Below are 27706 nucleotides of genomic sequence, written 5' to 3' on the forward strand. Positions count from 1 at the left end.
AATTGATAAACCATTAACCAGACTCATTAAGAAAAGAGGGAGAGTACTCAAATCAATACAATTAGAAATGAAAAAGGAGAAGTTAAAATGGACACCGCAGAAATACAAAGCATCCTAAGAGACTACTACAAGCAACTCTATGCCAATAAAATGGACAACCTGGAAGAAATGGAGAAATTCTTCAAAAGATATAACCTTCCAAGACTGAACCAGAAAGAAATAGAAAATATGGACAGACCAATCACAAGTAATGAAATTGAAACTGTGTTTAAAAATCTTCCAACAAGGGCTTCCTTGGTGGTGCAGTGGTTGAGTCTCCTGCCGATGAAGGAGACATAGGTTCATGCCCCAGTCCAGGAGGATCCCACATGCCGCGGAGCGGCTAGGCCTGTGAGCCATGGTTGCTGAGCCTGCGCGTCCAGAGCCTGTGCTCCGCAACAGGAGAGGCCAAAACAGTGAGAGGCCTGCATACCGCAAAAAAAAAAAAAAAAAAAAAATCTTCCAACAAACAAAAGTCCAGGACCAGATGGCTTCACAGGTGAATTCTATCAAACATTTAGAAAAGAGCTAACACCCATCCTTCTCAAACTCTTCCAAAAAATTGCAGAGGAAGGAACACTCCCAAACTCATTCTATGAGGCCACCATCAACCTGATACCAAAAGCACACAAAGATACTACAAAAAAAGAAAATTACAGACCAATATCACTGATGAATATAGATGCAAAAATCCTCAACAAAATACTAGCAAACAGAATCCAACAGCACATTAACAGCATCAGACACCATGATCGAGTGGGATTTATCCCAGGGATGCACGGATTCCTCAATATATGCAAATCAATCAATGTGATACACCATATTAACAAATTGAAGAATAAAAACCATATGATCATCTCAATAAATGCAGAAAAAGCTTTTGAGAAAATTCAACACCCATTTATGATAAAAAGTCTGCAGAAAGTGGGCATAGAGGGAACCTACCTCAACATAATAAAGGCCATATACGACAAACCCACAGCAAACATCATTCTCAATGGTGAAAAACTGAAAGCATTTCCTCTAAGATCAGGAACAAGACAAGGATGTCCACTCTCACCACTATTATTCAACATAGTTTTGGAAGTCCTGGCCATGGCAATCAGAGAAGAAAAAGAAATAAAAGGAATCTAAATTGGAAAAGAAGAAGTAAAACTGTCACTGTTTGCAGATGACATGATACTATACATAGAGCATCCTAAAAATGCTACCAGAAAACTACTAGAGCTAATCAATGAATTTGGTAAGGTTGCATGATACAAAATTAATGCACAGAAATCTCTTGCATTCCTATACACTAATGATGAAAAATTTGAAAGAGAAATTAAGGAAACAATCCCATTTACCACTGCAATGAAAAGAATAAAATACGTAGGAATAGACCTACCTAGGGAGACAAAAGAACTGTATGCAGAAAACTATAAGACACTGATGAAAGAAATTAAAGATGATACCAACAGATGGAGAGATATACCATGTTCTTGGATTGGAAGAATCAATTTTGTGAAAATGACTATACTACCCAAAGCAATCTACAGATTCAATGCAATCTCTATCAAATTACCAGTGGCATTTTTTACAGAACTAAAACAAAAAATCTTAAAATTTGTATGGAGACAGAAAAGACCCTGAATAGCCAAAGCAGTCTTGAGGGGAAAAAGTGGAGCTGGAGGAATCTGACTTCAGACTGTACTACAAAGCTACAGTAATCAAGACAGTATAGTACTGGCACAAAAACAGAAACATAGATCAATGGAAGAAGATAGAAGGCTCAGAGATAAACCCATGCACCTATGGTCAATTACTCTATGACAAAGGAGGCAAGGATATACAATGGAGAAAAGACAGTCTCTTCAATTAGTGATGCTGGGAAAACTGGACAGCTACATTTAAAAGAATGAAATTAGAACACTACCTAACACCATACACAAAAATAAACTCAAAATGGATTAGAGACCTAAATATAAGACTGGACACTATAAAACTCTTAGAGGAAAACATAGGAAGAACACTCTGACATAAATCGCAGCAAGATCTTTTTTGATTCACCTCCTAGAGTAATGGAAATAAAAACAAAAATAAACAAATGGGACCTAATGAAACTTAAAAGCTTTTGCACAGCAAAGGAAACCATAAACAAGACGAAAAGACAACCCTCAGAATGGGAGAAAATATTTGCAAATGAATCAACGGACAAAGGATTAATCTCCAAAATATATAAGCAGCTCATGCAGCTCAATATTAAATAAACAACCAAATCCAAAAATGGGAAGAAGCCCTAAGTAGATATTTCTCCAAAGAATACATACAGATGGCCAAGAAACACATGAAAAGCTGCTCCAAATCACTAATTATTAGAGAAATGCAAATCAAAACTACAATGAGGTATTACCTCACTCCAGTTAGAATGGGCATCATCAAAAAATCTACAAACAATAAATTCTGGAGAGACTGTGGAGAAAAGGGAACCCTCTTGCACTGTTGTTGGAAATGTAAATTGATACAGCCGCTATGGAGAACAGTATGGAAGTTCCTCAAAAAACTAAAAATAGAATTACCATATGTACAGCAATCCCACTACTGGGCATATACCCAGAGAAAACCATAATTCAAAAAGACACATGCACCCCAATGTTCATTGAAGCACTATTTACAATAGCCAGGTTATGGAAGCAACCTAAATGCCCATCGACAGATGAATGGATAAAGAAGATGTGGTACATATATATAATGGAATATTACTCAGCCATAAAAAGGAATGAAATTGGGTCATTTGTTGAGATGTGGATGGATGTAGAGACTGTCATACAGAGTGAAGTAGTCAGAAAGAGGAAAACAAATATCGCATATTAATTCATGTATGTGGAACCTAGACAAATGGTACAGATGAACCGGTTTGCAGGACAGAAGTTGAGACAGATGTAGAGAACAAACTTATGGACACCGAGGGGAAAGCCACAGTGGGGGGTGGGGGTGGTGTGATGAATTGGGTGATTGGGATTGACCTTATACACTGATGTGTATAAAATTGATGACTAATAAGAACCTGCTGTATAAAAAAATTAAATTAAATTAAAAATATTTTTTAAAAAAACATTAAAAAAAGAAGCAAAAATGATTTTGCTGTTTCTCATAGAAACAGGGTTTGGGAATTTAACAAAAGAAATCAGAAAGCACTAGAGCTTAATAGTTATTTATTATTATTTAATAAGATGATTATCTTTTTCATTAAAAAAACTTTTCATTTTTATAGATAAGAAACTGTGGTGGGCAGACCAAAACTTAGCTCAGCTGGGAACCTGCAGCAAAAGAGATGGAAGAAACCCCACTGTTCTAAGAAATAAGACTTCTGGGGTCATTCATATGAAAGTGTATGATAAAGAAGCACAGCAAGGTAAGTCACACGGTAATGCATTTGTGCCGCCTTTTGAATATATAATGTTCTCTTTTTTCATATTATTTTCTCAAGTCAAAAATTGAAGTTCCCTATTTTTCTTCTAGTAAAAAAAAGGGGGGTGGCAAATGCTGCTTAATACTGTAGAAGGAATGCCTTTAGCATAAGGTATATAATGAGCTTTCAAAACATTAGCAAAGCTGCCCAAGGAATCTTAATTTGTCAGGTCTTCAAAGAGGTCTTATTTTGTTCTTGATTTAAACATATAAGAATAAGGAAAAAATCCCAGTAAAATATATTCAATGTATAATTATGCCAGAAACAGAATGAACTAGGTGACTTCAAATGGACTATGTTGATGCAAGAATTTCATAACCAAAAGCCCTTCATTGTTTGGCTCTAAGCATTTTGCGTTTTTGTTTTTGCTTGTCCAAATGGTGTGCAGTGAAATGGAGTGAGAGAACTAACAGATGGTTTACGTACGTGGACTTGTCACATTGCCCAAATGGCAATTAGAATAGAGATGCCAGCCAGTACAGCCCTACACCTGCTAGTCTTTTCTTCGTTTTTGGTTCATGATCCATGACATTAGCAGAACTCCCTTCCTAGAAAAAATATTTTTCTATATTCTACTATCTTACTTAAATCTCTGCCGTGAAATCCTTTTCTTCATATATTTTTCTGCTTAGGAAAAAAATATCAAGAAAACTTAAAAGGATTTTTATCTAAAGGATTTGGGCATGTAGATCAAAGCAGATAAGAGTAGAGATAAGAATAGTGAACCAAAGGGATCACTAATTCTGAAGACAGGTGACAGCAATCAAGCAGGCAGAATTTATTGGAGATACCAATTGAGAGCCATTCGTGCACAGCCGGAGACAAAGTGAAGACCAGATTCATGGTTACCTTTTCTGAAAAAAGCATGGGTCAAATTTCGGTCTGGAATCCTTTCTTGCCAGGAGCAGCAGGAAATATTTCTTTTTCAGGAAAAAAAAATTTTTAAGAGAAAAGAATTGCTTTGTAAAACCATCTGAACTAATTACTGGGATCCATTCATGGTTGAGAAGACATTGACACCCAAACTCTTAGGCACAAAATCTGTACTTATTCTCTGATATTTGGTCATTGTCTATAATAATGAACAGGAGTGTTTTCACTAGGAATTACTTAATAGAAAATTTTCTGTATCAAAATAAATAATTTTACTGGCATTCAAGTCATGGAAAATAGATTATTTAACTGGGAATAAAATACTGGCACTCAATAAATAAAATATGGCACTTTTGTGGATTTCAATACAATCTGTTAAGTGTAAAAACTTACAGTACTATGATAAACCTTAGTTCATAGTCTATACTGAGTGAGATTATATCTGAAAATACACATTATAAAATACAAATTAGAGACATTATATTTCCAAACATTTTTTTAAAATCTATATTTATTCCTTCAAAATGTGAACAAACACATACTTTGAAATTGTAAATTAATATACTACATTGAATTTTTGTAGGTACAGTTCCAATAGTTTCTTGGAAGGAAAATTCATTGTATTATGCTTGTCTCACATTGTTCATTTTAACAAGATCCCCCTCATCTTTTTTTCTTTTTTTTTTCATAGCATAGGGCACTATCCATGATTCTTTTTTTTTTTAACATCTTTATTGGGGTATAATTGCTTTACAATGGTGTGTTAGTTTCTGCTTTATAACAAAGTGAATCAGTTATACATATACATATGTTCCCATATCTCTTCCCTCTTGCGTCTCCCTCCCTCCCACCCTCCCTATCTCACCCCTCCAGGCGGTCACAAAGCACGGAGCTGATCTCCCTGTGCTATGCGGCTGCTTCCCACTAGCTATCTACCTTACGTTTGGTAGTGTATATATGTCCATGCCTCTCTCGCGCTTTGTCAGAGCTCACCCTTCCCCCTCCCCATATCCTCAAGTCCGTTCTCTAGTAGGTCTGTGTCTTTATTCCTGTCTTACCCCTATGTTCTTCATGACCTTTTTTTTTTCTTAAATTCCATATATATGTGTTAGCATACGGTGTTTGTCTTTCTCTTTCTGACTTACTTCACTCTGTATGACAGACTCTAGGTCTATCCACCTCATTACAAATAGCTCAATTTCATTTCTTTTTATGGCTGAGTAATATTCCATTGTATATATGTGCCACATCTTCTTTATCCATTCATCCAATGATGGGCACTTAGGTTGTATCCATCTCTGGGCTATTGTAAATAGAGCTGCAATGAACATTTTGGTACATGACTCTTTTTGAATTATGGTTTTCTCAGGGTATATGCCCAGTAGTGGGATTGCTGGGTCATATGGTAGTTCAATTTGTAGTTTTTTAAGGAACCTCCATACTGTTCTCCATAGTGGCTGTACCAATTCACATACCCACCAGCAGTGCACGAGTGTTCCCTTTTCTCCACACCCTCTCCAGCATTTATTGTTTCTAGGTTTTTTGATGATGGCCATTCTGACTGGTGTGAGATAATATCTCATTGTAGTTTTGATTTACATTTCTCTAATGATTAATGACGTTGAGCATTCTTTCATGTGTTTGTTGACAGTCTGTATATCTCCTTTGGAGAAATGTCTATTTAGGTCTTCTGCCCATGTTTGGATTGGGTTGTTTGCTTTTTTTGTCATTGAGCTGCATGAGCTGCTTGTAAATTTTGGAGATTAATCCTTTGTCAGTTGCTTCATTTGCAAATATTTTCTCCCATTCTGAGGGCTGTCTTTTGGTCTTGTTTATGGTTTCCTTTGCTGTGCACAAGCTTTGACGTTCCATTAGATCCCATTTGTTTATTTTTGTTTTTATTTCCATTTCTCTAGGAGGTGGGTCAAAAGATCTTGCTGTGATTTATGTCACAGAGTGTTCTGCCTATGTTTTCCTCTACGAGTTTGATAGTTTCTGGCCTTACATTTAGGTCTTTAATCCATTTTGAGCTTATTTTTGTGTATGGTGTTAGGGAGTAATCTAATCTCATACTTGTACATGTAGCTGTCCAGTTTTCCCAGCACCACTTATTGAAGAGGCTGTCCTTTCTCCACTGTACATCCCTGCCTCCTTTATCAAAGATAAGGTGACCATATGTGCGTGGGTTTATCTTTGGGCTTTCTATCCTGTTGCATTGATCTATTTTTCTGTTTTCGTGCCAGTACCATACTGTCTTGACTACTGTAGCTTTGTAGTATACTCTGAAGTCAGGGAGCCTGATTCCTCCAGCTCCGTTTTTCATTCTCAAGATTGCTTTGGCTATTCGGGGTCTTTTTTGTTTCCATACAAATTGTGAAATTTTTTGTTCTAGTACTGTAAAAAATGCCAGTGATAGTTTGATAGGGATTGCAATAAATCTGTAGATTGCTTTGGGTAGTAGAGTCATTTTCACAATGTTGATTCTTCCAATCCAAGAACATGGTATATCTCTCCATCTATTTGTATCATCTTTAATTTCTTTCATCAGTGTCTTATAATTTTCTGCATACAGGTTTTTTTGTCTCCTTAGGTAGATTTATACCTAGATATTTTATTCTTTTTGTTGCAATGATAAATGGGAGTGTTTTCTTGATTTCACTTTCAGATTTTTCATCATTAGTGTATAGGAATGCCAGAGATTTCTGTGCATTAATTTTGTATCCTGTAACTTTACGAAATTCATTGATTAGCTCTAGTAGTTTTCTGGTAGCATCTTTAGGATTTTCTATGTAGAGTATCATGTCATCTGCAAACAGTGACAGCTTTACTTCTTCTTTTCCAATTTGGATTCCTTTTATTTCCTTTTCTTCTCTGATTGCTGTGGCTAAACCTTCCAAAACTATGTTGAATAAGAGTGGTGAGAGTGGGCAACCTTGTCTTATTCCTGATCTTAGTGGAAATGCTTTCAGTTTTTCACCATTGAGGATGATGTTGGCTGTGGGTTTGTCATATATGGCCTTTATTATGTTGAGGAAAGTTCCCTCTATGCCTACTTTCTGCAGGGTTTTTATCATAAATGGGTGTTGAATTTTGTCAAAAGCTTTCTCTGCATCTATTGAGATGATCATATGGTTTTTCTCCTTCAATTTGTTAATATGGTTTATCACATTGATTGATTTGCGTATATTGAAGAACCCTTGCATTCCTGGATAAACCCCACTTGATCATGGTGTATGATCCTTTTAATGTGCTGTTGGATTCTGTTTGCTAGTATTTTGTTGAGGATTTTTGCATCTATGTTCATCAGTGATAATGGCCTGTAGTTTTCTTTCTTTGTGACATCCTTGTCTGGTTTTGGTATCAAGGTGATAGTGGCCTCGTAGAATGAATTTGAGAGTGTTCCTCCCTCTGCTATATTTTGGAAGAGTTTTAGAAGGATAGGTGTTAGCTCTTCTCTAAATGTTTGATAGAATTCGCCTGTGAAGCCATCTGGTCCTGGGCTTTTGTTTGTTGGAAGATTTTTAATCACAGTTTCAATTTCAGTGCTTGTGATTGGTCTGTTTATATTTTCTATTTGTTTCTGATTCAATCTTTGCAGGTTGTGCATTTCTAAGAATTTGTCCATTTCTTCCAGGTTGTCCATTTTATTGGGATAGTGTTGCTTGTAGTAATCTCTCATGATCTTTTGTATTTCTGCAGTGTCAGTTGTTACTTCTCCTTTTTCATTTCTAATTCTATTGATTTGAGTCTTCTCCCTTTTTTTCTTGATGAGTCTGGCTAATGGTTAATCTATTTTGTTTATCTTCTCAAAGAACCAGCTTTTTGTTTTATTGATCTTTGCTATCGTTTCCTTCATTTCTTTTTCATTTATTTCTGATCTGATTTTTAGGATTTCTTTCCTTCTGCTAACTTTGGGTTTTTTTGTTCTTCTTTCTCTAATTGCTTTAGGTGCAGGTTTAGGTTGTTTATTCGAGATGTTTCCTGTTTCTTAAGGTGGGCTTGTATTGTATCATTTAAAGCTTGTGTTTCCTTATTTATTTTTATTTTGGATGATCTGTCCATTGGTGAAAGTGGGGTGTTAAAGTCCCCTACTATGAATGTGTTACTGTCAATTTCCCCTTTTATGGCTGTTAGTATTTGCCTTATGTATTGAGGTGCTCCTATGTTGGGTGCATAAATATTTACAATTGTTATATCTTCTTCTTGAATCGATCCCTTGATCATTATATAGTGTTCTTCTTTGTCTCTTCTAATAGTCTTTATTTTAAAGTCTATTTTGTCTGATATGAGAATTGCTACTCCAGCTTTCTTTTGATTTCCATTTGCATGGAATATCTTTTTCCATCCCCTTACTTTCAGTCTGTATGTGTCTCTAGGTCTGCAGTGGGTCTCTTGTAGACAGCATAAATATGGGTCATGTTTTTGTATCCATTCAGCGAATCTGTGTCTTTTTTTGGGAGCATTTAGTCCCTTTACACTTAAGGTAATTATTGATATGTATGTTCCTATTCCCATTTTCTAAATTGTTTTGGGTTCGTTATTGTAGGTCTTTTCCTTCTCTTGTGTTTCTTGCCTAGGGAAGATCCTTTAGCATTTGCTGTAAAGCTGGTTTGGTGGTGCTGAACTCTCTCAGCTTTTGCTTGTCTGTAAAGGTTTTAATTTCTCCATCCAATCTGAATGAGATCCTTGCTGGGTAGAGTAATCTTGGCTGCAGGTTTTTCTCCTTCATCACTTTAAATATGTCCTGCCACTCCCTTCTGGCTTGCAGAGTTTCTGCTGAAAGATCAGCTTTTAACCTTATGGGGATTCCCTTTTGTGTTATTTGTTGTTTTTCCCTTGCTGCTTTTAATATGCTTGCTTTGTATTTAATTTTTGACAGTTTGATCAATATGTGTCTTGGCATATTTCTCCTTGGATGTATCCTGTATGGGACTCTCTGTGCTTCCTGGACTTGAATAACTGTTTCCTTTCCCTTATTAGGGAAGTTTTCAACTATAATCTCTTCAAATATTTTCTCAGTCCCTTTCTTTTTCTCTTCTTCTTCTGAAACCCCTATAATTCGAATGTTGTTGTGTTTAATGTTGTCCCAGAGGTCTCTGAGACTGTCCTCAGTTCTTTTCATTCTTTTTTCTTTATTCTGCTCTGCTGTAGTTGTTTCCACTATTTTATCTTCCAGGTCACTTATCTGTTCTTCTGCCTCAGTTATTCTGTGCTTGATCCCATCTAGAGTATTTTTCATTTCATTTATTGTGTTGTTCATCATTGTTTCATCTTTAGTTCTTCTAGGTCCTTGTTAAATGTTTATTCCATTTTGTCTATTCTATTTCCAAGATTTTGGATCATCTTTACTCTCATTATTTTGAATTCTTTTTCAGGTAGACTGCCTATTTCCTCTTCATTTGTTAGGTCTGGTGGGTTTTTATCTTGCTTCTTCATCTGTGGTGTTTTGTTCTGTCTTCTCATTTTGCCTATCTTACTGTGTTTGGGGTCTCCTTTTTGCAGGCTGCAGGTTCATAGTTCCCGTTGTTTTTGGTGTCTGTCCCCAGTGGCTAAGGTTGGTTCAGTGGGTTGTGTAGGCTTCCTGGTGGAGGGGACTAGTGCCTGTGTTCTGGTGGATGAGGCTGGATCTTGTCTCTCTGGTGGGCAGGTCCCTGTCTGGTGGTGTGTTTTGGGGTGTCTGTGGACTTATTTTGATTTTAGGCAGCCTCTCTGCTAATGGGTGGGGTTGTGTTCCTGTTTTGCTAGTTGTTTGGCATAGGGTGTCCAGCATTGTAGTTTGCTGGTCGTTGAGTGAAGCTGGGTGCTGGCGTTGAGATGGAGATCTCTGGGAGATTTTTGCCGTTTGATATTATGTGGAGCTGGGACATCTCTTGTGGACCAGTGTCCTGAAGTTGGCTCTCCCACCTCAGAGGCACAGCCCTGACTCCTGGCTGCAGCACCAAGAGCCTTTCATCCACACGGCTCAGAATAAAAGGGAGAAAAAGTAGAGAGAAAGAATTAGTAGAAATAGGAAGAAAGAAGGAAAGAAAGAAAGGAGGGAAGGAAGGAAGGAAGGAAGAAAGAAAGAAGAAAAGGAAAGAAAGAAAGAAAGGAGGGAGGGAGGGACAGTGGGAGGAAGGAAGGAAGGAAGGAGGATAGGAAGGAACAAAGAAAGAAAGAAAGAAGATATAGTTAAATAAAATAAAGTAAGAAATAATAAAGTCATTAAATTAAAAATAATTATTAAAAAAAAATTTTTTAAACAGTACGGATAGAACCTTAGGACAAATGGTGGAAGCAAAACTATACAGACAAAGTCTCATACAGAAGCATACACATACACACTCACAAAAAGAGGAAAAGGGGAAAAAATCATAAATCTTGTGCTCAAAGTCCAGCTCCTCAATTTGGGATGATTCGTTGTGTATTCAGGTATTCCACAGAAGTAGGGTACATGAAGTTGATTGTGGAGCTTTAATCCACTGCTTATGAGGCTGCTGGGAGACATTTCCCTTTCTCTTCTTTGTTCTCACAGCTCCCAGGGGCTCAGCTTTGGATTTGGCCCCGCCTGTGCGTGTAGGTCGCCGGAGGGCGTTTGTTTTTCGCTCAGACAGGATGGGGTTAAAGGAGCCGCTGATTCGGGGGCTCTGGCTCACTCAGGCCGGGGGAGGGAGGGGTACGGAGTGCGGGGCGGGCCTGCGGCGGCAGAGGCCAGCGTGATGTTGCACCAGCCTGAGGCGCGCCGTGCATTCTCCCGGGGAAGTTGTCCCTGGATTCCGGGACTCTGGCAGTGGCGGGCTGCACAGGCTCCCCAGAAGGGAGGTGTGGATAGTGACCTGTGCTCGCACACAGGCTTCTTGGTGGCAGCAGCAGCAGCCTTAGCGTCTCATGCCCGTCTCTGGGGTCTGCGCTTTTAGCCGCGGCTCACGCCCGTCTCTGGAGCACCTTTAAGCAGCGCTCTTAATTCCCTCTCCTCGCGCACCAGGAAACAAAGAGGGAAGAAAAAGTCTCTTGCCTCTTCGGCAGCTCCAGACCTTTTCCCGGACTCCCTCCCGGCTAGCTGTGGTGCACTAACCCCTTCAGGCTGTGTTCATGCCGCCAACCCCAGTCCTCTCCTGGTGCTCCGACCGAAGCCCGAGACTCAGCTCCCAGCCCCGCCAACCCTGAAGGGTGAGCAGACAAGCCTCTCGGGCTGGTTAGTACCGGTCGGCACCGATCCTCTGTGCGGGAATCTCTCTACTCTGCCCTCCGCACCCTTGTTGCTGTGCTCTCCTCCGCGGCCCCGAAGCTCCCCCTGTTCGCCACCCGCAGTCTCCGCCCGCGAAGGGGCTTCCTAGTGTGTGGAAACCTTTCCTCCTTCACAGCTCCCTCCCACTGGTGCAGGTCCCATCCCTATAATTTTGTCTCTGTTTTTTTCTTTTTTTCTTTTGCCCTACCCAGGTACGTGGGGAGTTTCCTACCTTTTGGGAGGTCTGAGGTCTTCTGCCAGCGTTCATTAGGTGTTCTGTAAGAGTTGTTCCACGTGTAGATGTATTTCTGGTGTATCTGTGGGGAGGAAGGTGATCTCCACGTCTTACTCTTCCGCCACCTTCCCCTCGTCCCCTCCCCCCCTCATCTTTTAAGGATTTGATTCTATAGGTAGAGTTGTAGCTTATATGCACTGTGAAAGTATTAGCTGACAGGGCCCTCTAGTACTCAGAAATTTATGGTATAATATGACTAAGCTTAAAATGCAGTGAAAATACTGTTTTTCCTGGAAGAATATGCTGATAAAAGCATCTGTATTAAAGACAGTCCCATTAACAGAATCATAGCAGGTAGCTTAAAAGCTTCATTAGTATGAAATATGAGCAATTTAGGACTATTTAAGGTGTTAACATTACTACCACTTTGGATTTCAAAGTACAATTAGCTACTTCATTTATCATTTTTGACACAGATCACTGGAGAGCTGAGACTTCTCATCAGTCAAGTGGACTTTCTATTTCCACTAGAGAATTTAGGAATGAGGTTTGAACATCAATATCATTACAAAATATTAAGCCAAACCAGTATTTCTAACCTGCTAGATATTCACTACCTAAATTATTACTTTAAAAATCTCTCTATATTTTTCCTACATCAAATCTATATTTAATAGGCAAAGATACTTATTAAAATAATGATGTGTTTTATTTTTTTGCCTTTTCTCTTTCACCATCATTTTTCCTTAGAGACTAAACAAATGATACATGGATTGTGTTATTGTTGTACAACATTAACATAATTAATTTTATTATTTATAAAAAATAATTATTACTATTATGTTTAAAAATGCACAGTCCCAGGATCTCCTTTTTCTTCTTTTTTCACGTATTTTGGATATTATCAAGGTTATATAATGCCTCATTTTCTCTTGTTTTTATAAATCAACTCCAATCCATTTTTCTTCTTCAATTCCCTTGTTTCCCATACTCTCTGTTTGGTGTTTTTTCAAACTTTATAGACGAGTATCACTTGTCAATCTCTTCCCAGTTTTCCAGTCTTTAGTGGTAGTTGAAGTAAATTTATATCCAAATGCATATCTCTACAGATTGGCATTGCATTAATGTACATTCACATGCTTTCTATAAAATGAAATACGTACATGGTCAGTATGGAATTACTGTAGATCCATAAATACAATTGTCTCATTATTAAAATAATCATAGAGCTGAAAATTCATCTTAGTATTATAAGTCAGCTTGGAAAAAAGGGAATAAATCAATGAATCTCCATTAGTTTATATATGAGATAAAGGTAATCATTTCAGAAGTTCAGGGCAACTCAAATCTTAGTATGTGGACCTACATAAGAGCAACTGCCAGGTATAAGAAATGAGCAGAGAATGTGGTAGATCTCCTGTTGAGAACTCTCCCCAGTTGAGACTATTTCACACTTCAAAAATGACAGAACTTGTGACAGGTTTGATTGAACAATTAAATCCCATCAGACTATCTTGAATTCAGGAGATTAGAAATAATGAGCTTCATTGGTATTTTGAATTTTCCATAGAGCACTATTGATATATAGCTTTCATAATGCTTTGTAATTCTCACTGGATTTACTGTACTTCATATCAGAGTTTGAACATCCAGTAAATGGCATTGCATGTCCTAGAATAATAAAAATGTTGTAAAACTGGGATATTTAATGAACTTGATGGATAAGATTGTAAATTACTTAACTTTATGTTACCAGCTTTAATTAGCACATTGGGCCTAGTAAATTTAATGGACCATCTTTATAGAATTCCGACCTGTGATTACCTAATATTTGTCATTGCTACCTCACAGGAATAAGGCAAATTAATATCCCAGTTAATTAGATTACTATTATGGGTGTGTTTTAAATCTATTTTTGAAGAATTATGTTCCTTGGAATGGCAAATTTTAGTTCCTTGCTTTTAAAAAATCAATTATACATATATGTATATATGTACCTCCTTACTTTCAATGGTATAATCTTTGAGTTGAGTCAGTAATATAAATTAACAGCTATTTATTTGATACATTTGGATAAAGTATTCTTGAAAAGGAAGTAACTGTAGAGTTGAAGTGAAATTTAGAAGTCAGAAAAGAGATTTCCTTGTTTCTGTGATCTTAAAATATTACAAAGATCTATGACCATATTCACGGCACACCAATTTCCTTTTGCTCTTCTATAACTATGAATCCTCTCATGTATCTTACTTTACAAAAAAATTATTTATTTATTGTAAATGTATTTTTATTGAGATATAATTGACAGATAATGTTGGTTAAGATGTATAATGTGTTGATTTGATACTTTATATATGGCAATATGATTACCACCATAGTGCTATCTGTTACATCACATAATTATCATTTCTTTTTTGTGGTGGGAACAATTAAGATCTAATCTCTTAGCAACTTTGAATTGTATTCAAATTGTATTCAAAGTTAAATTGATTCTGTAAATTGAGTATAGTACTGTTGTCTGTAATCACTATGCAGTGCTTTTTTGGAAGGAGAAACTTCAACCATAATCTGCTACTTCAAATTATTTGAGGGAATAAAATATGATACCAATATGAAACAGCTGCATTTATAAATTAATAATAGCATAAATATTTATTCAAATTACTGATATTGAATTATACTTTCTTTAGTTTTTTTGATTTTTATGTTTCTTTTGTTTGTTTTCCTACTTTGCAGGCAGCAATTCCTGCCAACTAAATAATGGTGGATGTTCTCAGCTTTGTTTACCAACATCTGAAACTACAAGGACTTGCATGTGTACAGTTGGATATTATCTCCAAAAGAACCGCATGTCATGTCGAGGTATGAGGTTTTGAAAAATCTTAGTTCTGATGCATTTACTTCATCCATACAGATTTTAGGCAACCAAAGTCAGCTTTATCTGTGTCTACTGAGATTATCATATAATTTTTTATCCTTTATTTTGTTAGTGTGGTGTAACACTTTGATTGGTTTATGGATATTGAACCATCCTTGCATCCTTGGCAGAAATAACATTTGATCATGATGTATGATCCTTTTAATGTATTGATAAGTCAGTTTGCTAATATTTGTTGAGGATTTTCACCTCTGTGCTCATCAGTGATATTGGCCTGTTGTTTTATTTTCTTGTGGCATCTTTGTCTGGTTTTGGAATTAGGGTGATGCTGTCCCCATAGAATGAATTTGGAGGTGTTCTTCCTCTTGAATTTTTTTGGACTAGTTTGAAAAGGATCCTGAGATCCCAAAAGTGGCTGCTGCCAGCCTGTCAGTCCCCAGGTGGCTTCCCAATTGCCTCTTGCCTCTCAGAAGGCTCTCTGATATCAGCAAGTGGATCTGACCTGGGCACCTCTCCAACTATTGTCTCTGTGCTGGGACTTGGAATATGTGAGATTTTGTGTGCACTCTTTAAGAGAGAAGCTTCTGTTTCCAATATATCTCTCCAAAACAAGTCCAGCTGATTTTCAAAGCCCAACTTTCTGGGGCTTTGTCTTTCCAGTGTAGGATACTTGGGCTGGGAGCCCTGTGTGGGGTTCAGACCCCTCACTCCTCAGAGAGTACCTCTGTGGTTGTGACTTCTCTCCTGTTTGTGGGCCACTGACCTGGGAGTGTGTTTGTGTCCTGACTAGACCATGTCTCTGCCCCTCCTACCCATGTCATTGTGGCTCCTTCTTTATATCTGTAGGTGTGGAAAACCTTTTCTGCTAATCTTCAGATTGTTCTCATAGATAGTTGCTCTGTAAGTAGTTGTAATTTTGGCATGCCGGTGGGAGGAGGTGAGTTTGGGGTCTTTCTACTCTGCCATCTTGATACCCACCTCCTGCTAATGGAATGATTTTAATGTTATATATTCATTTTATTTTTGTTTCCTTTTAAATTTAGGTATAGAGTCATTTCTTATGTACTCTGTTCATGAAGGAATCAGGGGAATACCTCTGGAACCAAGTGACAAAATGGATGCCTTGATGCCTATATCAGGAACTTCATTTGCTGTGGGAATAGATTTCCATGCAGGTAAATAGCTTTTATTCATAATTTATGTATAATATTTTCACTTGATTTATTAAACATGATGGAAATATAACCTTTCCGTCTGTACTCTGATAGTCAAGATGAGGAATAAGAAAGCAAATCAGAAATGAATTTTTAAGCCTAACACAAATTGTTATAAATAGGTTTTGTCTGAAAAAAATGAAGCAGAATTTTTCTAACATATAACATTTGAATTGCAAGTACATTAAAATGCCATGATTGGCATTTGGTTGCTTCATTTGTATTTCTATCTTTTTTTATCTTTCAGATGACACTTTTACTTTTATCCAACTATAAATATTAAAAATAAAGCATTTTGATTTATTATTTACTTAAACATAATCTTATTTAAATTATTTTCCAGGATGTGGTTATCTGTTCTAATACAGGTAATAGCAAATGAAATCCAAATAATGGAAACAATTATAAATGCTAAACCATTCTTTTTACTTTTGAATACAGTAGCTATCATTTCAGAGTCAGATTTTACCTTATCTTCTTGTTTTAGCAAACAGTGAAAGAAAGCAGATTGGACACTGTCTTTTTTTGTGGCTAACACCAATGTGTGATTTGGGGGGAGTTCCCTCGTGGTCTAGTGGTTAGGATTCAGTGCTTTCACTGCCATGGCCCAGGTTCAGTCCTTGGTTGGAGAACTGAGATTCCACAAACTGCACGGCAAGGTTAAAACAAAAAAGAATTTGTGTGATTGGGAATTGATGGTAGAAACTGTTAAATTTATTGAAGGAAATAAATTTTTCGTTCTAATTGCTAACTTCAGATATAGCATAAGCATTGGGTATATTTCTTTCATTAATATTCATATTTATTATTCTACCCTTGAAGGATTAAATTTATAAAAACAAATTTCTCCATCTCTCATCCAACTAAATCATATGCTTCCTGAGTTAATGTTTTGGTGTTGAAGATGTACTGCATGTTCCCAGTATATTTTTTATATATGTAAAGACAGTTTTGTCAGATGTTAAAAAAATCGTTCTTTGATCTATAATCTTTAAAAAAATCTTTAAACAGCAGCACATGGGCTTCTGGTAGTAAGCCTATTATTTCCCTCGGCTCTAACACATTTTGTTCAATCACGTGTTAATGAATTTTTGGCTACAAATCAGTGTATTACTGGGGATTTTTACAAATGGTTCAAAGATGACTTTTCTTAAGAAAATTATTTGCACCGAATATTTGGAATCACAAAGAGGGAAATTTCCTATGTTTTTTAAAATGGCTTTTTCCGAAAGGAAGGTATAGGACAAATATAGCATACTTTATTGAGCATTATGTAAATTTTGCCAAAATTAGTGTGATTTTTGATCAAACAAGGCTCTTTGATCCAACCTCATTTTTTGTGGAAGGCTCACTACCCTACCATGCGTAATCCACCCTACCTCTTATTCACGTACGTGTTATTCTGTAGAATTTTATTATATAGGATTTAATAGGTGCAAAACTAAGAAAAACTTGAACTTCTTGAAAAGGGTGTATTTATATATGTGTATATATTTTTACTAAGTACACACAGTCCCTTGTTTTAGCCGGTATCACATAGTTGATTCTTTTAAAGACTACATAATGATTTTTGAAAGTATTTGATAAATTTCCAAATACAAATATCAAATAAGCCATTTGGTCAAATGTCCTGGTTAGATCATTTGTAAATCTCTTGTTCCTTAAGGGCAAACTTATTATTTGCATGAGTTGGATTCACTTTCCAAGGTTTGTATGTTGGCCCTGAAATGGTTAAGTTTCATATAATGTGCCATGAGAGCAGATAATTTTATTTGCAAAGAATAGTACTCTCCCTGTTTCTAAATCCGTAGTAATTACTAATATTTTATAACAAACATATTTTGTATCTATTTTGATGATTTTCCATAGAGCAATTACTACTTATTAGTTAAAACTTTGTATTCTTCATATTATACCTGCCATATTTTAAAATTACATTCCTAGAAAGGAATTATTTTTGGAAAATCAATTTCTTCTAAATGCAAAAGGATATAGGCATATGGAATAGTCATGTGAAATTAGAATGTTTAAGAGTCTATTAAAATTTCTACTGTTAATCAGAAAATAGCAAGATAAAACTTGCTTTGAAATCTAAGAGGGCCAGAGACCTAGGGGCCAGTAAAACATACGGTGGGAAGAGACCAGACTTTTGCATCAGACAACTTGGATTCTAAAACCAGTTTAACCACTTACTAGTTCTATGACCTTGGGTGAATTACTTAATTTTTCTGAGGCTCAGTTTCCTCACTTTTGGGGATATTTAGATCGATGTCTGTAAATGTTTGGCACAGTGCTTGATATACATGAGTGCTCAGAAAATAGTAACAATACCTAATAATGGAAACTAATAAATTGTAGAAATTAGCATATGTGATATATATTTACAAACATATTCTGCAAGCTATGTTTAAGCTCCCAGTTAGCAAAGATTTTGTTTTCTGTTCTTTGACTGATAGTACTTTTTCTATTCAGTTACCTGCATATAGTTGTTTCTTAACTTCTTGAGGACAGAAAGAGTACATTAGTAAACGCCTCTAGTGAAAATGAACTTATTACTGCTAATGATGATAATGAATAGTCTGTAGAGCAGATATTTAAAGATTAAATAACACCACCAGGTATTTGAAGTCATTAAATGTAAACCTAGGAGGCTAGCAGACAGTAAACCAACCGAAACACTAATGATGATGGTGGTGTTGGCAGTAGTATCAAGAGTTTTCAACCATGTCTCCACGTACATTTGTGCTTCCATCTACTATACAGTCTGATCTTTTAATAATTGCATTTTATGAAAATATATGAGCATAAGAATGTCAGCAACTTGATTCATAATAGCATTGTAGACCACATACAAGCTCTGTGACTTGATTGAATGAAGCTGCTTTAGGGAGGAAGGAAGGAAAATAATGAATTGCTCCAGAGAGATAGAGAAAATTTTTGATACATCACCCCCAATTTTTTTTATCAAGACCTTTATAACCTGATTATATGTTCTTCCTCTACTAGTTCCCTTTGCAGACATTCTATTTCCTCTTCTTTCATTAACTGCATTCACTTCAGGACATAATCTCTACTTTTAGGATCAATCAAAGGTAAGGATGACAAAATGAAAGAGCACAGTTGTCCCTTATTCTAAACATAATAAGGAAATGGTGTGAAGGAGGATCACTTGTTAAGTATAGCTATCATAATTTCTATAATACCAATTCACTACCACAACTCTCAGGGATAAATATATGCTCAAACCTGTACATTTCACAACAGATCTGAATCTTGCTGGGTTTTGGTTGTAATGAATTAAAGCTTTCTGCGGTGAAAGGATTTCTTTCACCAGATGAAGCAATTCTGGATACTATCCACAGAAGAAAGAAGACCCTGTGGCTCTTTTTAAATGTTCAAAGCATACTTATCACTGCACTGGAAAAGTCCCATTCCACTGGAGAAAAAAATACTAAGCTTTGAAAATCCTGGCCTGCTGGGTGATATTCCTCCTGATGAATGAATACTGCATTTGATGTTTTAAAAGATATATTTTAGTTAGGGGAAAAGCCTTCGAAATAAAGCTCACTGCTCCAGTTAGTAATATGATCTCCAGTAAGTAATGCTCTATTCAGTTCCGCCACCCACACCTTGGGGGTATTTATGACTTTTTCACAATAATCACATAATAGGATATTACTTAACTAGAGGAAATTCTACTCAGAGAATGGTGATTGACTGAACTTTTCCAGCTTATATTCTTTTTTCATCTTTTATCTCTTTTGTTCAAATTGGAGTTATCCAACTCAGTGTTAACAAATGTTGATTACTATCTGCTAGGAGTAGTACATCACAGCTAAGTTGCTATGGGGGACAAAGATAAACTAGGAATAGTTTCTGAGGTAATGCATGAATGGATAATCTATGGGAATTTTTTTTCTTTTTTAAAGAGAGCATCAAAGTACCATTATTTGGATGTCATTGCTTTACACTCACTATGGGGAATATTCTAATGCCTTTTTACAGCATCACACAGTGATCTGGCTATTAAGACAATACAAAAACTGAAGGAACATTTAACATTATACATCTGTTCAATCCATAGAATGTAAAACACTAAGACTCAACCCTAATGTAAACTATAGATCCTAATATAAACTATGGACATGTCAGTGTAGGTTCATTACTTGTAACAAATGTACCACTCTGGTATGAGATGTTGATAGTGGAGGAGGCTGTGAGTGTAGGAAAGGAAAGGGTATATGGGGACTCCTGCTCAAATTTGCTGTGAATCTAAAACTGCTGTAAAAAATAGTCTATTGAAAAAAAACTGCAACAACCCTGAAGGAGAATATGTGACAAAATTCTGTTGCCATATTTACACGGTTGAATATCACCTATTTACATGAAAGATTTTCTCCTCAATAGTTCCACAACATTTGCATATATCTTTGAATGTTAGAATTAGAAGGAACATTTGACACAATCTAGTGGCATTTCCTCATGTTACAGATAAGGAACCCAGAGAGATCAAGGGCTGCATGGTAATGGAGTGTCCTACTTTTAATTCTTTACACTATGCCATCTTGCCTTTGTAACCACTTAAACACAATTTTATTTAGACCATTGTTGGCATTACTTGATGAAACTACATGGTACTTCTACAAATTTGTACTGGTAAAAGATCATGCTTTATTTTGATTTATGTACTGAATCATATTACTTTAAACCCATCTAATAATTGAAGCAGGTGACACTCAAGTGAGAGTCTCTTTTTTTATTATGCCTGGAGGCTTAGAAAAGAGCTGTTTACAATTTTTTTCTAATAACCACTCTGTCACCAACCAAGGCCGAAGAAGAATTATAGAAAGAATTCTTTTTATGTCAGTAACAGCAATAGCTGAAGAAATACAATACTGTTGCTTTGAGACATTTTTTCAATTTTATGGAAACCATTCCCTTGGCTACAAAGTGAATTTTTAGGGCTGGTTCAATTTCTTTCCGTTCTTGTGACAGTGAACAGATACTACTTTGTGTTGTCGTTTCAGATTTGTTTCAAGACTATATTTTCAACTCATGAAAACAGTTTGTATGTATTTGTAGATGGTCAAGTCCAGTAAATCTTTCAGGATGTAAAGTATTAACTGCCACAAGAAAACAAAAACTTTCCAGCATCATGAGGAAACGAATATAACCACGCATAGAATAAGTCATTATAGGTCAAACAAATTATGGGAAATATTTCACGTATCCTTTTTGGATAATGCCTGAACTCAAAACATAAAATACAAAGCAAAACAAAGCAAGCTTCTGTTAGGCATCTGGATCCCTCAATAGGTTACCTGAAACCAAAAGCTCCAGAAGATGCACAGCGATGACCTACTATCATGAAAACTTTGGTCACCTTATTTGGGATATATTATTCTCTGCTATTGAAAGAACCATGAAGTCTCCTGAAATTTCTTTCTCAGGCAGTTAGCACTCCTCAAGAAAATGAAAGGTCCCAACACCAGCTTTGTACTTATTCACATGAAGTACATCCACTCTGTTTGGGCACCTTTCTTTTTCCCTCTCCTGAGCCACTCTATCCTGCTCTATTTCTTTCTAGCTGCTCAGGATTTTCAGCTCAGGAATCTCTTATACATTTATATCTGATACTCATGTCTTTCTCTACTCCTCTCCTTATCAAAATTGAGTTACCTAGAACCCTATTCTCAAAAGGCCTGGTTACACTTATCATAGTAAATTATTAAGAGCTGCTAAGAGATTGACAAGTTGTCTTACTAGTATGTTTGAATGAAGCACAGTATCTTAACCCAACACTGTAGATCCAACTAAAGCACCATTAAAGACATGTGAAGAAAATATTTTTATGGATAGGTCAATCTTTTGGATGTTTTTCAAATTATTTCATACTCTATTAGACAATAGATTGGTATCTATTTATTTGTGGAAACTGGATACGCAAATGATAATGTGGAGGTCTCCTTTAGCTTAGGTACATTGATACCATTAATATTGTAAAGTGTAACTTTAACCTTGAAAAAGTGTATTTCCCCTATTTTAAGAAAACCAAGGGCATACTAATTTATTTTTCTTTCTGATATTCTTTCTTTTGGAAAAAAATATATAAAGCTGTGATTCAGCTTCTGAGATTGTTGGCCATTAATTTTTTTATCAATTTTCTAGTTAAAAGAGGAATAAAAAAGTCATCTAATTGATTTTTGGACTGGTCATACGGAATGGATCGATCTTTCTTTTTATCATTTGGTTTCATTCTTAGCCAGAGGCCATAAGTAGTAAGAATCCTTTGGGGGATTTGAAAGGAAAAAAGAACTAATAATTTCTATAAATTTCTTATTACTTTTAGAACAGGGACTTGGCTAAAGTAGAAAGCCTAGAAATGGAACTGATCACCCATGAGTGGGTTAGGAAGAGGAGGTTTGGAAGAGGAAGCAATTAAAATAGCATCACAAAAACCCTTAATATTTATTAAGCACTTACTACATTACAGGAATAATATTTGGAAAATTTTATATATTTATGCAGTTTAAATCATCAGAGTAATCTTTTGAAGAAGATAGTATTTTTAACAATGAAGAAACTGGATTTTGGGATGAGATATGCATGCAGAGGACAGTTGGTTACTTTGGGATGCTCGAATTCTGCATTAAAGATTTGCATTTGGATTTTTGCCCTTGAAATTTACAAAAGCCGTGAATTGAATAACCAATAGTGGAGTAATCAACATCAGATCCTTGATAATTTCATAGTGAGAATTTTAATTCTATTGTACTTACGATTGGGAAAGATAATGGATAGGCAATGTCAGCGCCCAGGGTTTGAGGGAATGATGATAATATGGTCAACAGTTGTAGAACTGCCCCTGCTAAACTTAGGGGCAGAAGATTAATGGTACAGCCTCATCTGAGAGAGAGTAATGGTGATGATAATCATCATCGTCAAAAGGAGAATGAGAAGAAAGAGAAAATCATTTATCTCACTGTGTTTATATTATTTAACTATTGCTGTATAACAAATGACCAAAACTTAGCCACTTAAAGCAATTAATATTATCTTATAGCATCTGTGAGTTCCCTTAGGTCTCTTGTGAGGCTGCCTTCAAGGTGTCGGCCAGATATGTGGCGTCATCATAAGGCTCAACGAGGGAGGATCTGCCTCCGAATTATCCATGTGGCTGATGGCAGGAATTATTTTCTTGTGTGTGTTTGACTGAGAGTCACAGCTCCTCACTGACTGTTTATTTTAGTTTCTTGTCATAAGGTCCTCTCCACAGGGCATTTCAAAATATGACTGCAAGCTTCCCTTAGAGCTAATGAAAAAAGAGTGAGAAAGGGCACACAGCAACTGGAAGCCAGACCTTTTATAACCCAGTCTCAGAAGTGATATCTCATCATTTTAGTATATTCTATTTATTAGAAGCTAGTTAGTAGGTCTAGGCCACACTCAAAGAAAGGGAGTAGAGGAGGGAATGAATACCAGCTGGTGTGGAACATTGGTGGCCACATTAGAGGCTGCTTATCACAATATTGTAGATTTTTATTGATATTATCCCTATACAGTGGTGTCTAAGAGGTGAATTTTGATTGTCAGCTTGAATTATTAATGATGCTCCTATATGGACAGCTTCTGTATTCTGGTTTAAACCAAGTGAGGATGAATTAATGTAAAGAACCAGGATCATGGTCTTGAATCCGTTTTTAACACTAATTAATAGTAAGCCTTGGATACCTGGAGAAGTGCTCCAGGTAGAGAAAAATAATAAAGCCTAAGTAAACTGTCAACTGCTTTACAGATGGAGTGGGACAAAGCTGGGGTTTGAACTTATACATACATATATACATATACACACACACATGTGTGTGTGTGTGTGTGTGTGTATATATATATATATATATATATATATATATATATATATATATTTCCCAAACCCTAGTTTTCTTTACACTACCATGCTAGGGTAAGATGAAAGTGAGGAAAGATTCCAGAAGTATCCAAGAATGAATGAGTATTCAACAACAACAACAAATGTGTTATATAAGGCAAAGGCTCAGAGATATTGGACCATTCAGTGCATGGGGTTCAGAAAGTCAGGCTGGGGACAGGGGGTAGTTGGTGGTCCTAGTACTAAGTATCTAACTTAGCAGTTCTATGGCAGTGGTTCTCAAGGGATGATTATGTGCCCCAGATTACATCTGGCAATATCTGGAAACATTTTTAATTGTCGCGACTGAAAGGGTGCTACTGGCCTCTACTGGGTAAAGCCAGGGATGCTGCTAAACAATGCACAAGATAGATTACCACAATAAAGAATTATCCAGTCCCAAATGCTAATAGTGCCAAGGTAGAAAAATCTAACATGTATTTTCAATGATTTTGAAATGCACCTCTAGTTTAGTGACACTATCCTTGAAAGTAGCAGACCCAATGTCTTTTTCATTAGGGTACTATTTGTTATCCTGGTCATCTCATTCATTAGTACCTGGCTTTTAATATCATGAACTTGCCAAATTTGCTTCTGACCAGAATTCCGGAAAAATTCTCCATCAAAACCCAGCAACTCTCTCAAATCGACCTTTACAGTTTTTGACCAGTGTCTGGAGAAGTCTTCATGTAATATTAACTTAACACTAAATCTTTTACTGACAGCTGTCTGGCACCAAAGCTTTATAAGAAAACCTCTTCCAAAAAATTGCTTAAAGCTGTCTAGGATTGCCTGGGGGATACAGAGGTGTGTAACACCAACAGAATTATGAGCGCAGTTACTTTCTTCTTGACACCAATGCAGGCTGTGTGTTGACTGATGTTAACTACGCTTAGAATGAGTTCTACTGCATCCAGTGTTTCTGTCTAGAATTTTGTGTCCAGGAAGGGAGCCCCAAAATACTTGGCAACAGTTGACAGTTCTTTATGCTCACCCACCATGGTGCACAGAGCAACTATGCAAATCTTCCAAGGATAGCAAATTATCTCCCTTTGTTTGCTATGGGTAAAGCATTCTGTCAGTGTGTTCATTTAGGACTACGTTGGGGGAAAAAAAATCCTGATTTCATTAGTCTAGAATTTTATTTGTTTTATTTATTTATTATTTAATTTTACTGAAGACGGAAGGAGAGGAGTTAGATGTAAATTAAGTAGGAAAAAACTCAGATGGAACTAGAAATGGAACTTGATTGTCAGTATATTAAATACTAGAATAGATTACTTACTGGTTATAAATCTCTGGCTCTGGAGTATTTTAAAGAGTTAAAACAAACAAACCACCTCTTCTGAATCATGATTTCTCTGGGTCTCTTCCAGCTTTTTGACTATTCAACTCCCACTATTAACAGCTTCAACAGTAACAACCTGTAGGCTATTTTTTAAAACCATCTGTTTTCTTAGTCAACGGTCATTAAAACCTATATGAACAGAATCATAATTAGGTTTGCATAGTTTGAGTACAGAAAGTAGACTATTGTGAATCTATCCTTTTCTTCAGGGGCAAAACAAATGTTCACAGGACAGATTCTATTTATGTTGCTGCTTTCCTTACAAATTAAATATTAAGATACTAAAAAGAATTGATGATTCCACAGTAATTCAAGGTTCTAACTATATATGAAAAGCTATTTTATAAATCCTGGATAAGAGGATTCAAAATTTTTATTTTGTTACTTATGAGACATTATTCTGGTTAGAAGGAAAAAGAGCTAAGATTTATTGGTGACTCTTATTAATACCTTACTTAAAATGTGATGATAGCATTATGGTTGTTTCCATTTAATGTTTTCCATTAACACTATTTTAGTGATAAAGCAAGTGATATTTTTGAGCTTGGCTCAGATTTGAATTTATAGATACAATAAAGGATTACAGCGAGTATATTTGTATACTATTTGCAATGTTCATGTGAATCCCTATTAACTCAAAATAATGATGATTAAATAAAACAGTAGATGTCTGTCAGCTCAGTCATCATTAAACAGTATTAAAATAAGCTTGTGGAGTAATAGTCATTAGTTCAGCAATCATTTATTGATGGCAGATCTCAATTTTTAAATAAATAACTATTTATTAAAAATTCTTTATTAGAATTGTACATAATGGGAAATTTGGAAAATTAGGAAACATGAAACAAAGTTGAAGTAAAAAATTACCAGTACTATTACTACACCAACAGCAGTTATTAACATTTTGGAATATTAATATTCATGCTGTGTTTTTAAAATACAAATAACCTTGCTATTGATAAAATTTTGTCCTAATCTTTTTTAACTAACTATTTTAACATGAACACTTTGCTGTGTTGTAATTAACAATCTGTAAATACTATTTTCAGTAGGGGTACATTATTTATCATGTGGATTACCATGATATTTTGACCTTTCCAATATTTTTGGACATTTTGATTATTTCCGAATTTTGGCTGTAAATCTTTTCAAACATTTTTGATAATTCCTCAAAATACAGTTGCTTTTTAAAATATAACTAGCAACTGTTTTGAGATATAATTCACCTACCATAGAATTAATATACTTAAAATGCTAAGTCAGTGGTTTGGGGTATATTCACAGAGCTGTGCAACCATCACCACTATCTAATTTTAGAACATTTTCATCACTCTAAATGGAAGCTCCATACCCATTAGTAATTCTCATGTTTCTCCTAACTTCCTAGCCCTAAGACAACCACTAACCTACTTTCTTCCTCTATAGATTTGCCTATTCCGGATACTTGTCTATTCAGATTAAGAGATGCTAACTGTAACAAAGCGCTCCTTCTGCTACTGTTGCTACTGTATATATCTCTTATATGAGCATTAGTTTATTCTATTGTATTTTGTAATGATTTTCCTGAGACCCAATGGTGGCAGCAGCTTTAATGTTAGAAATATTCCAAAAAGGAAAATGAATCTCAGGGACAAGAGCAAAGGCAGCATAGTTTTAACATCTCTCTCCAAGTAGAAAATCTCTTTTCATTGACAAATTTGGAAAATCAAAGTTTGATTTTATTAAGGGAAATGTTGTCTCCTCAAAATGGGATTTAAATATCTTTCAGGTGTATATGGCAGGTATGTCAGGGGAAGCTTGAAACCATGAGATCATAGCTCAGTTTCTTGGCATGAATTATACTTGAAGATTTTCTGGGGGAAAAATAGTTCTTAAGATATTATTTTTGTATTTACATCAACTGAGATATCAAGGAATGGAATACACATTTTGCATGGAATTTGAAGCTAAAATTATATTTCAAAATACACCCAAAATCATAGTGGAAAAATTGAGAATAGTGGTCATCATCAAAGGGATTTTTGAACACTTATTCCTTTAACTTTAAAAACCAAGTTTCATTCATGTTGCTGTAGTCTACTTCTGTTTCCAGATATTTATTTTATGGAGATTACACTTTCACATAATGTATGCCTAAAACGTTATAACTGTGTAGGCAAATATTAGGTTTTTTTTTTCTTGTCGTTATTGTTATCTTTTTACGTTCAGGTCACAGATGGGTGTGTGAGATGGTTCCTGTTTACTGGGAAACTATGCCCCATCCATAAGAGACATTTCAGGATACCCAAGAACTGCTTTATTAAGGTTACTTAGATAGTAAAGGTCTTTGCACATTTACAGTCACACTTTAAGGATGACTGAGAAATTCAATCTGGAAATTCCTTTTGTGTTGTGTCATTTTCCTTTTGTGTGAAATAATACAGTCCCATAACATGCAGACTTCAAATGCAGGCCCATATCACAATACCTATAAATTGCAAGTCTGGGATTGGTAAATGATATGACCTTGCAAGCTTTAACCTTTTGGTTTTGTTTTGTTT

At 35.8% G+C, this 27706-nt stretch overlaps 1 protein-coding gene across 1 annotated transcript in view; it reads left to right on the plus strand.

Annotated features, from left to right (window-relative positions):
* The window catches only part of LRP1B (LDL receptor related protein 1B), a 1820879-nt gene that overhangs the window by 1287066 nt on the left and 506107 nt on the right, over window positions 1-27706 (plus strand). Inside the window, exons 33-35 of the mRNA XM_029226108.1 lie at window positions 3293-3433; window positions 14539-14664; window positions 15724-15855. Coding sequence (XP_029081941.1) covers window positions 3293-3433; window positions 14539-14664; window positions 15724-15855 — 399 coding nt within the window. The remainder of the gene's footprint in view (window positions 1-3292; window positions 3434-14538; window positions 14665-15723; window positions 15856-27706) is intronic.

The sequence above is a fragment of the Monodon monoceros genome, unplaced genomic scaffold (genome assembly GCF_005190385.1).
Source record: "Monodon monoceros isolate NGI ecotype Baffin Bay Population unplaced genomic scaffold, NGI_Narwhal_1 Super_Scaffold_16, whole genome shotgun sequence".
Lineage (NCBI taxonomy): Eukaryota > Metazoa > Chordata > Mammalia > Artiodactyla > Monodontidae > Monodon > Monodon monoceros.